The following is a 16,974-nucleotide window of genomic DNA, read 5'->3' as shown; positions in this document are numbered from 1 at the left end:
AAAATCTAGTGAAATAAGCTATTAGGGGGTCAGCATGTATGGGGGAGGTGGTTTTTTTTTTTATAGCAGGTGCTTGCTGAAGGTGCGTTTTTTTTTTTTTTTTTACACTTTTTTTTTTTGTAAAACTTCACTTTTGCGACTTTTAACCATGCTTGCACCCATTTTCATGTACCCCAAATTTGCTGGGACTAAGGGCCACATTCAGAGGCGGTCGGAGGATGCAAGCGGTCGCTCAGAAACTTGGCGGCCACTTGCATCCTGACCGGCCGCCTCTGTTGCGGTCGTTAGACTGTGGGTTAACACCCACAGCTCTAACGACCGCTCCGGTGATGGTCGCGATGGTAGACCATCGTGACCATCGGGGCTTACGACGAGACCCTAGGGTAGGGTCTCCCTTGTCGTAAGCCCCGGAGAGCTTCTGGCTCTGTCTGAGCCGGAAGCTCTCCACTGACATCACTAGTGATGTCAGTGGGGCCGCCCCCAAACGGTAGGCGTTCCCATGGGAACGCCTCCGTTTGAGCTGCCACCCCCCCAGCCCGCCTTCCAAACGGGGCGAGCTGTCAATCAACATCGACAGCTCGCCCCCTATGGATCGAGACCCGCTACGACCGGCGTTGTCGGTCGTAGCGGGTCTCACGCATGCGCACGACGGCGCCATCGTGCGCATGCTCTGTGGGGGGCCATCGACCCGGTCCGAGCGCATCGGTGCTAACGACCGGGTCTGAATGACCCCCTAAATGTTATTATTCACCACTTGTGCAAAGACGCTAATTAGCAGCTATTGAGAGCATTTAAGTACCCCAAATACCTTCAGCAGGGCTATTCAGGGGCATCTAGATCGATCCCCAATGTTAGTGCATCTTTTGGGGGGTGTCAGGCTGATTTCCCCAAATCTGACAGCACTTTTTTCCTGTTTTTGTTTCACCGGGTCCCATTTTCGTGTCCTTTGGAATTGAATAGGGCAAAAAGCAGGGCCGCGCACAAAGTTTTCGCCTCCTAAACACGAAAAGTCATCGAAAAGTACATTCCGCCGGCGGCTGCGAAATTATCGCAGCTAATTGAATATGGCCCTTAGTGGGAGATGCATCAAGCTTTCTGAGGAGTTTCCCAGCGCAGCTAGAAAAGAGCAGTTCGGTTTGACTGTGGGCCTGATTCAGAGATGGACGCTAAATCGATCGCAGCTGCGATTTTGTACGCAACGCAGCTGCGATAATATGCTAATGGTTGCAAAGATCACCCAAGCATAGGGACACCCACTACTGCCTTTTTACCTGCGTACCACGTTGCTTACCTGCGTAAATATCGGTAACATCGACGCACATGGAGCAGGCATCTTGCCCTTGCAGAAGGTCTGACCAGCTGCAAACACTGCAGCACTCTGAGCGCTCTCATGCAGCGAACGCAATCGCTAATTTATGCAGTTGCCCATAAGCAGCCAATCAGCTTCTGTCATTTCAAATACTGTCCTAGATAAATAAGCTGTTTGCTCTGGGCAACTTCTCCATTTTATCTATCTCTCCAAGGCTTGGCACATCTACCCCTTAAGCTGGGTGTGTTCACTATACGATATATATTGGCCAATCTTACGAGCCTCGATGGATCACAACCACCGTCGTATAGTATATATGTACCCCCAGTGCTGTTGATGCGCTAAGCCGTGTCCGGCGAAGGTTGCTTACAGTCCGCACAGTGGAGAGCCACGGTTATGTACTGTAAGCTGGTCCGCAATGCTCTTAAAAGGGCTGCATTCACTAAGGCCACCTGGGTTCCAGGGATCTCTGCCTATTTTTATTTTTAACTTTTCTTGCTTTCTGTGCTGTTGGCGATCAATTGTTTGTGCTGCCGCAGCTTCTGTCTAAAGTGACCGGGAGCTATTCAGTTGTTGAGTGACTGCGGGCGCCTATTATTTCTGCTCTCACTTTCCTTAGGTGGTGAGTAGAAATCTACCCAAAGCGCGCCCTGTAGTTTGCACAGGTTTAGCCACTGGACGCTGGCTAATCCCTATGCTTTTGAGGCGTGACATGCATAATAAGTAACGGGTGCCCGCTGTACTTGCGCCCAGTGGCACAAACAATTGCCCATCACGGCTGGAGAAAACAAGCGAATCCCCCCCCCTATATAGTGCATAGGAACGGATATCTGATGGCACCGGTGTGAAGTGGCTGCTATACATGTCATCTTTATTTATCCTTTGTCTTTGTCTGGTTTGTTTGCTCCTGCCACTGTGGACACTTCACAGGAGGCAATATTTACAGCAGTGGCACCTTACGCAGATAAGCATCAAAGCCTCTGTGTGTCTGGTGGGAATATGCCAAAGATAGCACGTGTTTTGGGGGGGGTGGTGGATTGGACTTCTGAAGCACTGACAGAGCTTAAATAGATCTGTATCAATAACCTGGCACCTGGACTGTCCTGTGCATTTTTCCATGTACTGCCTGAGAATCTACATATTTATTTACATTGTAAAGTGGGAAGGTTTTTTTTCGGGACGCCTGGGTAGTTCTAGAGCTGGGGTTCTCCTCGGGACTTCACTGGTTGGGAATGTGCCATCATCTGCTCATGTGAGTTATGCAACTTATAGCTTAATATCCCCTTGACTCAGCTGATGGTGCGACCGTCATTCCACCATTCACAACCCCCTGACTTTGTCCTCTGTTCTCGGCACGAAAAGTTTCTTAGGCAAAGCTTTGAATTGACCTCGTATACATTTCTGTATATTAATGACGCCAACTCATGTATGTAAACCAGGCTAGGTTTGCGAACATAAATTTTAATCTTTTGTTGAGTAGGTCATCGGCGTCTGACCCCTTGAGTTCTCCTATAACCTCCATAGAGGGGAATTCAGTTGTTTTTTTTGTTCGTGATATTCAATTGTTTTAAGTGCCCGCGCATGTCGTTCCCGCGCATGTCGTACCCAAATGCATCGGGTTTAGACCGGGTGTAAACCGGCTGAAACCATCTAAACTATTGGGCGTGCTACCAAAAACGCAGTTTGGGCGCCCAAAAACTGGACTTTTCGCATGTGTCTGCTCACCACCTCAGGATGGTGAGAGCAGAAATAAAGGCGCCCGTGGCAATCGTGCCCGGTCGGCACAACAATTGAATGGCTCACCCATGCCTACATATAGTTTTATTACTGACCTGTACGCAGCTGGTTACACACCTATTTCGATTTGCACCTGATCCGGTTAAACGCTCCCGATCAGCTCAGCAGTGTGTCCCCTGCGTGACCCCCTGTCCACTGCCTGCAGCCCACCTGTACACAATGGCACAACATAGTTCGGTGTGTACGGGCTTCTATGGGATCGGGAGGTCGGGCCGAGAAATATTAAACGGCACATGAGATGCGACCTCCCGATCCCGACTGTTGCAGGAGCGTTATAAGCAGCTAATTGGCTAAAGATCCTGCAATGATACTGCACACACACCTGAGATAAGGTGATCAGGCCGAGGATTGTATAGGTGTGTAGTGTTCATTCTAGAACCCAGCACCTGTCACAGCCTATGCAGTTCCTCTCCTGCCTGGGGTGTCGCTCTCTGCTCTGGAGCTTCTAGCACACACTGGTCTGTATTTTAGCAGTTTGTGGCATCAGCTCAGTGTGCTAGAAGCACCAGAGCAGAGAGCGACTCCCCCAGGCAGGAAAGATGAACTGCACGGGTTGTGACAGGTGCAGGGTACTAGAATGAACACTTGGAGCCGTATTCAATTTGAGCTGAGCCGCGATACTTTTTCTTTTCCCGGACTTTTCGCCTACTTAGCCTGTTTTGTAGGCGGAAAAGTATTGTGCGCGTGCCCGGTTTACCCCGTATTCAATTTGAAAGTACGCGAAAACGGGACCCGGTGAAACTTGAACAGGCGGAAAGTACTGTCAGATTAGGGGAAATCAGCCTGACACCCCCCAAAAGATGCTCTGACATGGGGGTTAGCTATGGTACCTCCCGATTTGGCTTGCTGAAGGTATTTGGTGTTTCTAAATGGGCTCAATAGCTGCTAAATAGCGTTTTTCTATAAGTGGTGCAGAATAGTATTCAGGAGTATTTTTTCCAGAAAATAACTTATCCCAGCAAATTTGGGGTACTTGAAAATGGGGGTCAGCATATTTAAAAGCTGCAAAAGTGAAATTGAAAAAATCGTGAAAAATCCATCTGCCGCAAGCCCCTGCAATCAAAAAAACACTTGGGGCATACTTGGGACCCCCCCCCCCCCCCCCCGAGTCAAGTTCTCTAGTTTTTAACTTTGTACACCAACTTTTTTTATTTCGCTCCCTTTTTCAAAGTCATTTTTTGGGGTGTCCTTAAGTGGTTTTTTTTCATTTTTGACACAGTTTACCTTTTGGGGGACTGTCTGAAAGCTGCACGGGGATTCCTGCAACGTTGCACCCCAAAACCCCAAATCTGCATTTTTTTCCGCCTGCTATTCATAGGCGAAACTTTTTCGCCTACTACATTGCATGGACTTTCCGCCTAGGCGGGAAGTCTTTCAAATTGAATACGGGGTAAAAGCAAAACAGGCGAAAATGACGTCATCGGCGATTAAAGTATCGCGGATCCAGACTTTTCGCCTCAAATTGAATACGGGCCTAGGTGTGCACCCAGCTTTGTGTTTGCATCGCATGTGGTTTTTCCCCCTGTTTATGGATCCCAGGATTTTGTGGGCCTTTTCAGCTGGCACTGAGTGCTCCCGGCATATGTGCCTACTCTTTGGACCGAGGGGCAAGACCATAGGGATGGGAGTGTGTGATGTTGTGTTTTGTGTCATCACAACCCCAAACCCCATGGTGGATAAAGGGTCCTTTAATGACCTATTTTGCATCTTTGTGCCCCACACACTGTTGCGTAGTGACGCAATTCTCGCTTGCGCACTGCAGGAGGAGGAGCTTGTGATGCAAATCACGCTTTAGAAGGCCAAGCCCATTTCGCTATAAAATGATGCGGGATATGGAAGGGGGCGTCCACACATTCTTGGAGAGTATGTAACATGCGGCTACCACTCGGGTTTCCGTTAACTAGTATTCCTAATGCCCGCTTTAATTTTTAAAATGTTCACAGGATTTAGACTTTGAAGGTGCACACACAATGATTTTTTGAACGATTATCGATAACTATATCGTTCAATCGTTGAAAAAATCTTTCACTTTCTGAGTTAAAGCGATGAACGATTATCGTTCACGTTTGTAGTTTGTAATTCAGTCAGACTGACCAAATCAACGATTATCAGTAAGGGAATAGGCAAAAATCGTTTGTAGTTCAATAAAATCGTTCAGTACATTTAATAAATGAACGATTTTAGTAAACGATTTTCATTCATTTTTCCCTTGAAAAAAAAAATGAATGAAAATCGTTTACTAAAATCGTTCATTTACTAAATCGTTGTGTGTGTGTGTGTGCAGCTTTAGGAATTAAAATGGCCAGATTAAAAGTTCTATGTGGTTCTTGTTTGCCCTGAAACTCTGGACCTCATTCAGAGTCGATCGTTGCGGCCGCACGGTCGTACGCCACCGATGTTCGCTATACTGCGCATGCGTAAAGTTCGCAATGCGCGTGCGCAAACTAGCCGCTACGATCAGAAATTTCTCTCTCCTTGAACACAGCCAGGTCGGTAGTTTGAGTGACAGATGAATGCGTTTGTGGGTGGTAACAGGGGAAGGTGCTTGAAAACGGGGGAGTGGAGATCCGAACGCAGCCGTGCCTAATTATGCGAACGGCGTTTTATGGGAGCGCATAATTAACAAAGTAGCGTCATGACACGTGACCTGGGAGGTTTTTACACTGACATGATCGTAGAGCTTAAGAGAGGGTATGGTCAACCTTAGACTCTACGACCAGTTCCGATGGTCTCGATTAATCCTTATATGCCCGGAGATGACATGCAATGCGTACGAGACGGGGGCGTATTTTTTTGTCTTCCGACTGCTTCCTCCCCTTGGTCGGCCAACTACCGATCCGAACTTAGGGACGCAACTTGCGAGGGAATCATTTCCATATCCGGCCCCTTTTTCTGTACGACCGTGCGGCCGCTTCGACCGACTCTGAATGAGGTCCTCTGTTTCTGTGTGAATGCATCTCACAGTTTAATTTTTATTGCACACGAGTTGTCTCTGTACAAGACCACGCTTACAAGTGTCTACGGTGATGTGTACACTAGTCTGGCAGCAGGCCGGTTTTAGGCCAGCCCGTACAACTCTGCGATCCTGCTGCCCCGTGTGACCACAGAGCAATAAGATCTTTGTCCTAGTCGGCGACACTCGTGGTTGGGCCTATCGACCCTATTATTCCTTTCAGAGCTTGTGCCCAGTAGCTGGCTCTCTTCCATCGCGCTCTAGCGCAGTTGGAAGAGGAATGCGCGCACACAAGGCCGTTGGCGTCCCTCTTCAGGCCCCAGTTATGGGCATGTGCAATGATGATCCGATCACCGTCCGGCGTCTGGATTGTAGCGGGAGCCACTGAAGATTCCGTAGCCAATTGTCCGATATGGCAGCCAGTATTGCGCCATGTATGGCACCTAACTCCTGCAGTGATCGAATCTAGATAGCATTGCTCCAGTATGGCAGAAAGACAGTTTAATGACTTGGTACAAGTTACCGTATAGACACCGTATTAGAGATATAACGCATTCCGAGAGTTTATATTTTTATTTTTTAACGAATTAAATATTTTATTTGTCGTCTTTTTCGGGATTGTAAGCTCCTCAATTCCACCAGTCATCGGTCTGGGAGTGATTACATCATTGTGGTTCCCTGTTAGCAGGAGTGATGACAATTCTCCTCATGAAAACGGAATGTTTCTATGCGCATGACAGGTTTTCTTCTGACATTTGTTTGCCATTTGTGCTTACATATTGGCATCTGGCAGTCTTCTGCTTGCTTCGACAGTCTCCCCTCGTTTGAACTGTGTGTTTTACAGCTTTTATTCTAACGTCCTACAAGTGCCGTGTGGGGACTTTACAACTTTAACTTGGAAAGGGAGGGTGGGGGGGTAAGCTTTGGGAAATTGACGGCTGTGGAAACAGACTGGCCACCTGCAGAAGCTATTTTCCAAGCTATGAAGATCGTCCTACGCCAGAGAAAGAACAGCTATGTGTGACTGCTCTGTACCAGCTAGCTCCGTTAGTTAGCACAGCTGGGTGAGTATATCTTTCACTGAACTGTAATAAGATATGGCTTAAGCTGGAACCAGTTGATGGTTTTGGCTTAAAGAGTGCCGAGGTCTCATGTTCGATTCCCACCCAGGCCATATCTGTGTGTAGCTTGTATGTTCTCCCTGAGTTTGCATAGGTTTCCATTCACATTCCAAAAACACATGCTGATCAGTTATTTGCATAGGTTTCCACCCACATTCAAAAAACACATGCTGGTCGGTTAATTGGATTCTGATGGGGAGAAAAAAAAAAAACCCTTGTGCATATTTATGTACATGAGCTAGCGAACATAGGGGCAGGGACTGCTGTGTATGGCTAAAAATTCTGTGTAAAGCGCTGCGCAATATGTGAGCTATATAAATAACTTAGTAATATATGACCAAGGGCGGATCAAACGTGTGCGGACAACTGTAGCGAGTTTCAAAAGGGGTAGGTGTCGTATATTGATGTTGAGGGTTCAGTTCCCGCCAAGGCCTTATCTGTGTGGAGTTTGTATGTTCTCTCTCTGTTTGCGTGGGTTTACTGTTTTTTTTTTTGTTTTGTTTTGTGTTTTTTTTTTTGTTTTGTTTTGTGTTTTTTTTTTTTCTTGTTTCATTCCACTCTCCAAAATCATAATGGTTAATTGAATTTTAATAAAAACATAAAAACACGTGTGTGTACATGTAATGGGGCAATATGGATTGTAAGCTCCAATGGTACAAGGACTGATGTGAATAAATATAATCTATTAAGCGCCTAATATATGTGCGCACTATACAAATAACTTAATTAGTTATAGATTAAAAATGGAAACGTGAATAGGATCTTGTGTATATGTTTGTGAGAATTGCCCTATGAATATATACATTACTGCCTTTAAATGCAAGCTACAGCCAAACATTCAGCCAACTACGTACATACGGCGAGTTTCCGAGTAAGGACAAGTGTGGACGTCATAGTGATCTCTTCATCGCTTTTCTGATGCTTGTTCACACTACGCTTACCGCAGAATAAAACGTAACCCGCCTTGTCTTCGCAGCCATTTCTGTTCCTACGGTTACCAGTCTTTATTGACAGAACCATTAGAGCCAGAAAGCCGGAAACGGTAATCCATTGGTGTTTATTATTTACAAAAATAATAATTGCTTTTCTTAATCGTCTTCCACCCGGTGAAAAACACATCTATATACCACCTAAGTGACATGTTATAATCACCAACCAATCAGAATCTAGCTATCATTTACATGACTTATCACTTGTCGTCTTTATAGCAGTTGTTAAAGCTCCCCCTTAGTGAAAAAAAAAAGGGGGAATACAATTGTTTGTGGGCGCCCGATCTCCCATCGAACGTGACCAGGAGCTATTCAGTTGTTTATGCGAATGGGGGTTAGCGCTACGGGCACCCATTATTTCTGTTCACAGAATCCATGAAAATGTAGGCTTATGGGCGCCCAAACTGTGTCATTACTTTGCACAAGTTAAGCTGCTTTAAACCTGGTGCAGTGGGGCGTGACATGCACGATAAGTATTGGACGCCTGCAGCACTGACATGCATCGGTAAAAAGATTGAATATCGCCTGTTACTTATGGATGTGAGAACACAATTTAATCCCCCCCCCACCTCATAGAATGGGCACATTATTTAGCATTGTAAGGTGCAGGGGGACCTTTTTAAGCCAATAAGTTAATATTGTAAGGTGGTAAACTTGCTGTAATGGTCCTATAGTCACTCATGAAGTTGTCACTTCTGTAAGTTTTAACGTCATGGGCATAACTGAAGGGCGATTCTGTCCCCACATCAGGTACACTAATAAACGCCTAACCACAGTGATTTCAAATTGTCTGCAATCTGCAGTGCTTGGGAGCCCTCGCTCCTACAATATTCTGTCTGTGTTGTGTTTTATTTCTCTTTCTTTATAAATGGGAATTGCCCTAATTACATTGTGAAGCCTGTTTCCTGTAATTAAGATCAAAGCCGTGGTTCTCTCCCAGCCGTTCCATTACAGGCCTTGTACAGTGAGCGCTCACTGAGGCATCCGCTTCCCTTTTGGCTGCCTCTACAGCCTTGTTGTTTTTTTGCTGGGGTATAAATATCCTGGGATTGCATTGTTATGATGTGGATGCGTTGTATGTGTGACCAAGTTACAAGAATTTTTATTTTTTTTTAAAAATCGTGAATTTATTTATTGTTTTTTTTGAACGTGCAGCTTTGACTGGACCATAAATTTCTGCGTAATGTAGGTGATCTGTGTATATACCTGCCAGAGACTTTGGTTGTCCTGCTTATTTGTGTTGCCGCTGCTGTTGGGGGAGGGGTTGGAGACCAGGGCCGGCGCTTCCACTAGTCAAGCTTAGGCAGCTTCCTAGGGGCGCCGGCCACTAGAGGGCACCCGGGCCTCCGATCACCCCCCCCCCCCATTACAGGGGCTGCACTACTGGGGGCACTACAGGGGCCTTACTATTGGGGGCACTACAGGGGCCTTACTATTGGAGGCACTACAGGGGACATTACAGGGGCCGCATTACTGGGGGAACTACTGGGGGCATTACAGGGGCCTTACTATTGGGGGCACTACAGGGGCCTTACTATTTGGGGCACTACAGGGGCCTTACTACTGGGGGCAGTACAGGGGCCTTACTACTGGGGGCAGTACAGGGGCCTTACTACTGGGGGCACTACAGGGGCCTTACTACTGGGGGCACTACAGGGGCCTTACTACTGGGGGCACTACAGGGGCCTTACTACTGGGGGCACTACAGGGGCCTTACTACTGGGGGCACTACAGGGGCCTTACTACTGGGGGCACTACAGGGGCCTTACTACTGGGGGCACTACAGGGGCCTTACTACTGGGGGCACTACAGGGGCCTTACTACTGGGGGCAGTACAGGGGCCTTACTACTGGGGGCAGTACAGGGGCCTTACTACTGGGGGCAGTACAGGGGCCTTACTACTGGGGGCAGTACAGGGGCCTTACTACTGGGGGCAGTACAGGGGCCTTACTACTGGGGGCACTCCAGGGGCCTTACTACTGGGGGCACTCCAGGGGCCTTACTACTGGGGGCACTCCAGGGGCCTTACTACTGGGGGCACTCCAGGGGCCTTACTACTGGGGGCACTCCAGGGGCCTTACTACTGGGGTCACTCCAGGGGCCTTACTACTGGGGTCACTCCAGGGGCCTTACTACTGGGGGCACTCCAGGGGCCTTACTACTGGGGGCACTCCAGGGGCCTTACTACTGGGGGCACTCCAGGGGCCTTACTACTGGGGGCACTCCAGGGGCCTTACTACTGGGGGCACTCCAGGGGCCTTACTACTGGGGGCACTCCAGGGGCCTTACTACTGGGGGCACTCCAGGGGCCTTACTACTGGGGGCACTCCAGGGGCCTTACTACTGGGGGCACTCCAGGGGCCTTACTACTGGGGGCACTACTACTGGAGGCATTACTTTTAGGGGAATTATTACTGCTGGGGGCACTGCATAAGGGGCACCATTACTGTGGGCATTGCATAAGGGGCACCATTACTGTGGGCATTGCATAAGGGGCACCATTACAAGTGGGCATTGCATAAGGGGCACCATTACAAGTGGGCATTTAGTGTTTTAGGGGAACCACTACTGTGGGCATTGTGTAAGACCTAAGTTAGGGAGGGACCCTTAAAATGTTGCTATGGGACCCAAAACGTTGTAGTTACATCACTGATTGTGTGTGTGTATGATATATATGTGTGTATATATACATACTTCTGCCTGCGCCTCCCTCTTTGTACTAATTTAGCCCCTCAGGTAAAAATTACTTTGCACAAGTGGAGTGGCGGATAAGTTTTGTGTTTTTAGATAGATATATATATATATTTTTTTTTTAACACAAAACTCATCCGCCACTCCACCTGTGGAAAGTAATTTTCACCTGAGGAGCTAAATGAGTACCGGGGGGCGCATGCAGAAATTTTGCCTAGGGTGCCTAGAAGTCTAGCACTGGTCCTGTTGGAGACACTTTCAATCACTGTTCAATGCAGCAGCCTGGGTCCAGTTTGGCCGCATACATCCGAGACAGCAGGTAGCGTTCGACATATTGGCCTCCTGAAGATGACTACACACGCACGTACGTCAACGATAATCCCCTTTCAGCTGCGTTCACAAGCATGGCTGACAATGATCTGGTCAGTTTTCTGGGGATTGTTTTCACAAAAGTTTTTCTATATGTTCCTTTCGAACTTATTCAATTACACTTTTATCTTTCATAAAATACTTATGTTTGTTAGTCCTTTAAAAAAGGAGCTGCCGGACTGCATAAGGGATCAATATAAGATAAAAGCTCAACCATATATATCCGTTAAGGGGCAAATCTTTTGGGAAATGAGCCTTTGCCTTTGGCCCATTTTGTGAGATCTGATTGTGGACCTGGAGTATGTTTCGAGCCATGTAGTAACTATTTTGGCCTTGATCTTTGGCAGTGAGGAGGAAGAGGTCAGAAGGTCCCCAGACTTGCCACGTTGACTCTGAAGATGTGACCAAATAGTAATTTGTCTTCTGGAGATAAAAGTAGAGAGCGGATGGAGCCGAAAGGCCTCTGGGTTAAGTGACGATATTGGATTTGCGAACAGCTGGATGAAGTAGAGCACATTTCGACCACGGGGGAATTCTTTTTGGGATGGTCAAAGAAATACTGAATGTCACTCATTGGGGCTCTGGGCCTGATTCAGAGCCGGACGCTCTGACCAGAGCGCTGGCTCTGAATCAGGGCCCTCCTACCTCCTCCTGGCCGCTCGCATAGCTGTGGGTGACCACCCACAGCTTATGCGAGCGGCCAAAATGATGGTCGCGATGGTCAAGACCATCGCGACCATCGGGCTTGCGATGAGACCCTGCGGTAGGGTGTCGCTGCCGCAAGCCCTGGAGTGCTTTTGGCTCTATCAGAGCCGAGAGCACTCCCACTGACCTCACTAGTGACGTCAGTGGGGCCGGCCCCAGACGGTAGGCGTTCCCATGGGAACGCCTCCGTCTGGGCAGCCACGCCCCCGGCATGCCCACCAAAAGGGGCCGTGCTGTCACTCACCATCGACAGCACTCCCCCTTTGGTGCGAGACCCTTAACGACTGCTTGGCCGTCATTATTCGGGTCTCGCGCATGCACACGACGGAGCCAGCTCCCTCATGCGCACTTGGGCAACATCGACCCGCTTGCGAGCGCTCAGCGCTCGCGAGCGGGTCTGCATCAGGCCCTCTGTTCCAACAGCCAGTTTCCCCTTGTGTTATCACCATGGTGGTTGCCAAGGAAAGGAATCTTATGCCTGCTATGTGCCTGTTGGATGGTAAAAGATCTAGTACAGGTTTGAAGAGCAAAGAATGAGCCCTGGGGGGGCAGTGACTGTATCCTGTGGTGTTTCCAAAGGTATTTGTAAAGATCTTCAGCAGGGAAAAATCAAAAAAGATAGAGAAACTATATGAAAAGATATATACATTTATTTCAAAACCACATACATATGGGTAATATAAATGTAATAAATAATTATGCCATTCACAATAAATAAAAAAAAAGGTTAAAATATGTATCATTTAATTCCACTTGTTGAGACAAAGGTAATATGTATACATATATCATTCAAATGGATTGTTACCTGATGCAACAGATGTTCCAAGTTGCAACTGTAACAAATTCTATTGAAACTTCCCACTTGTTGAACAGTACGTCCTTAGAACATAGGCTGTTCACTAATTCGATATATTGTTGTTCATAGGCCCCTTTTTTAGTTCAAAAATATTTAATAGATTGCTAAAAGCACATAATCCCGGGTTTAACCCTGTGATGATATCAATTTGTGGGTTATAAATAATGTAAAGTAATAATCATAGTGGGCTAGGGGCCTTCTTTTTTAAAGTCCTATTCAGTGAACATAAGTGCCTACTTTTTGTTTTATTATTTATCTTCAACAGGGGTCATCATGACTTGGAGTTGAATTTGAGAGAAAGCAAATAGACCCTGGAAATAAATGGACGTCTATAATGATATTGGTCCAGGTTGGATTCCGGACTATAGAAAGACAGTAAAGAGGTTAACAATGTCTAGATAGTCACCAGTCAATAGGTCGACTGGGACAAAGGATCGACGCAAAAATGGTCGACACATGATTTTTTTTTAGGGTTAAGCACTTACCGGAGGGTTACGGTTAGGCACTTACCCCTACAGTTAGGGTTAGGCACCAGAAGGGAGGGTTAGGCACTTACTGGAGGGTTAGGGTTAGGCACTAGAAGGTACAGTTGGGGTCTGGCACCTACCCCGACAGTTTTGGTTAGGCACCAGGAGGGAGGGTTAGGGTTAGCAGCTAGAGGGGGTTAGGGTGAAGCTTAGGCCAAAAAAAAAAATCATGTCTGCTATTTTTGTGTCGACCATTTGTACCCATCAACCTTCCTTCATGCCGACCTTTAGTGTGTCGACCTTTTGTCCCATTTGACCTATTGACTGTCTAACCTCTGGTATCTATGTAATAATCATGTGTCGACCATTTTTGCGTCGATCCTTTGTCCCAGTCTACCTAATGACTGGTGTCTATCTAGACATTGTTAACCGGAACCCAACCTGGACCAATATCATTATAGACATCTATTTATTTCCAGGATCTATTTGCTTTCACTCAAATTCAACCCCAAGTGAAGATGACCCCTGTTGAAGATAAATAGTAAAACAAAAAAAGTAGGCACTTTTTAAACCCGGGATTATGTGCTTTTAGCAATCTATTAAATATATTTGAACTAAAAAGGGGCCTATGAAAAACAATATATCGAATTAGTGAACAGCCTATGTTCTAAGGACATACTGTTCAACAAGTGGGAATAGTTTCAATAGAATTTGTTACAGTTGCAACTTGGAACATCTGTTGCATCAGGTAATAACTCATTTGAATGATATATGTATCTGTCTTGGAAAATGTACTTAAGTTGTAATTTATTCCAACGTTTTGGGGACGGCCCCCCGTCTTCAGGGATACATACATGTCATATACCTGAAGAAGGGAGGCCGTCCCCGAAATGTTGGCATAAATGACAACTTTTAAGTGCGTTCTCAATGTGAACTGAAATGAAAACCTAGGTAAGCTAGTGCAAGGACAGGCTGGGGGCAAGAATTGGCCCCAGCATTTCTTGTGTGCACATGAAAAAGCGGAATGTGCCAGGAGGCGGAGCTGCACGGGCCAGGCCTTCAGGCACCCCCAACCGGCACATTAAACCATCAGCTGGCCAGTCCAACCACGGTTATGTGACAGGGTAAGTAATGACCAGATGCGCAATTATTAGTGATGATTTTACTGACTCTGGGCGGGATACACGAACATCGGAAATGCGGTCAAACCCCCCGAAAATTCAGGTTTCGGGGGTTTGACTGCATTTGCTCACATGCTTTGATGGCGTTGCCCAATAGAAGCCTATTGGCTTCTGTTTGTGGCCGCCTGATTGGATCCCTTCCAGCAGAATGAATTCTGAAGTGTTTCGGGCAATATTATATGCTCATATTCAGTCAAATGCTTCAGAACTCATTGGACGGCGCTTCACAGTGCAGATGGACAATGACCCGAAGCATACTGCAAAAGCAACCAAAGAGTTTTTTAAGGCTAAAAAGTGAAATGTTATGCAATGGCCAAGTCAATCCCCTGACCTGAATCTGATTGAGCATGCATTTCACTTGATGAAGAAAATGCCCCAAGAACAAGCAGGAACTGAAGACATTTGCAGTAGAGGCCTGGCAGAGCATCACCAGGGATGAAACCCGGCGTCTGGTGATGTCTAAGCGTTCCAGACTTCAGGCTGTAATTGCCTGCAAAGGATTTGCAACAAAGTATTAAAAAGTGAAAGTTAGATTTAGGATTGTTTAGTTTGTTCCATTACTTTTGGCCCCTTAAAAAGTGGGAGGCACATATAGAAACCGTTGTAATTCCTACACCGTTCACCTGATTTGGATGTAATTACCCTCAAATTAAATCTGAAAGTCTGCAGTTATAGCACATCTTGTTTGTTTCATTTCAAAGCCATTTTGGTGGTGAATAGAGGCCAAAATATGAAAATTCTGTCAATGTCCCAATATTTATGCACCTGACTGTATGTACTCCACACGTTACAGACTTGGCCCTGGGGACATTAATTGAGACAAATGTCACGGGGGATAATGGCTATCCTTTGCTGGTCCCATTGGAAATTGAAATCCAGAGGGAAGGAAGCCATTAATACAGTGTTTAATAGAACCCAAATGCTTGCGATTCAATGCCTTTTCTGCATCTAATGACATGAGGGTGACTCTTTTTTTGTCTTCCGGAAGTGAGAATTTTTGGGTGCTGTCAAAAGCTTTTTGGTCCATTTTGTCCTGGGATGGAAGGATGGAGTTCTGTCTGGTTTCTATTCATTTACAGTGTATGAGATGGGGTGATCATTGACAGTGAGAGGGGAACGTGTTACCTGCCTTGGCGATTGTATATATTGGTGCATTGAACAACTGAGTTTGAATAGGAGCAGGAGCTGGTTGAGCACAAATCTAGACTCTGTTGGTTTTGCTTTTTGTTTGTGACACTGTTGAAACCTAACATTCTGTCTGCCTTTCATTTTTATGAATTGAAATTTCATCGGGGAGGGCAGTAAGGGTTGAGTTCGATGGAAATGTTTTATTTAGGCAGCTTCTGTGTCCATCTAGCACAGGGGAGGGCAATAAGCAGCTAGTTCAACAACGACTGAAGCTTATTGCCCACCCCTGATCTAGCACAAGCACAGTGAGAGCTGGAGAAAGGACCTGCCCAGTCCCTCTCCTCTAACAGCTCTCACTGGCAGCCTGACACCAGGATAGGACACCACCCCACTCCACCCAGCCAAGATATACAGATGTAAGCACTGTACACTCCTGTGAGTGCTCGTAGCCAGTGAATCATGCTTAGTGTTTTGCCCACTTATTGCGTGGCATAATTTGGGGGACAATATTGGGACTATTTTGGTTAATTTTGACAAAGATGTTTTTCAGGAACTACCTTGTACCAACTAGTTTACATATTTTCAGTTGTACTCAAAATATTGGACATGAGTAATTCTGCACACCTCGCCAAAGTGTCAGGTTAGACTGAAATATCAGTCCACACTGGTCAATTAAAGAGTTTCTGGCTCCAATGTACAGTGAATGCAGCTGTTTTGCGGTCTTGGGTCTCTTTTGACAGTGCATAGGAACTAGTGGATATCGTAAAGCACCTGATGAAGAATGTTTATTTACCGTCTGGTTCTTAGTGAATTGAGGCTGCATCTTCCTGTCTATATTCCCTGTCCACAAAATGGCTGCCGCCTTATTGTTTAGCCCACCGATGCTTCTCTCTATTCGCTGGAAAACCCTTAAGTACAGTCCCTGGTATACATCTTTAAAATCCATAGCCTTTTATTATGTCATTAAGGGTTCTGCAATGATTAATTCTCTAATCTTTTTTTAATTTTTTTCTCTTTTCACAGCTGTGTAAAAGTTGAGGAACATCAGGCGGCTGATATTGACCTCTACCATTGTCCAAACTGTGAAGTTCTTCACGGATCCTCCCAGTGTAAGTATACACTTTAAGTACATACATCTGAGTTTCAAATATTGTTGTGTTTTTTTTTTTTTTTTAATCCAACGCAACTATTTTAAATCTATCTTATTTTTCAGTCACTGGCATCACACCTGACCACTTAATGATTATTTTAAAGATGTTTGGGAATGACCGTTTTTAACGGGTACCCGTTACCTACACCTGGTGGAGTCAGCCATTTTATGGGTCGAGCCGATACTTGGACCCTCATACTTCCCAGTGAAATTGTAGGCCAAGTGCACCTCACTGATGTCACCAAGTCCTTCAAAATG

General features: G+C 46.2%; 1 protein-coding gene across 2 annotated transcripts in view; it reads left to right on the top strand.

Annotated features, from left to right (window-relative positions):
• KDM7A (lysine demethylase 7A) overlaps window positions 1–16,974 on the top strand; it is an 89,360-nt gene that overhangs the window by 22,937 nt on the left and 49,449 nt on the right. For both annotated transcript variants that reach the window (XM_088448769.1, XM_088448770.1), the window contains exon 2: window positions 16,590–16,675. In XM_088448769.1, the coding sequence (XP_088304895.1) occupies window positions 16,590–16,675 (86 nt within the window). The remainder of the gene's footprint in view (window positions 1–16,589; window positions 16,676–16,974) is intronic.

This window comes from Taudactylus pleione, unplaced genomic scaffold (assembly GCF_031769625.1).
Source record: "Taudactylus pleione unplaced genomic scaffold, aTauple2 ptg000465l, whole genome shotgun sequence".
Lineage (NCBI taxonomy): Eukaryota > Metazoa > Chordata > Amphibia > Anura > Myobatrachidae > Taudactylus > Taudactylus pleione.
This window is presented reverse-complemented; position numbering and strand designations above follow the sequence as displayed.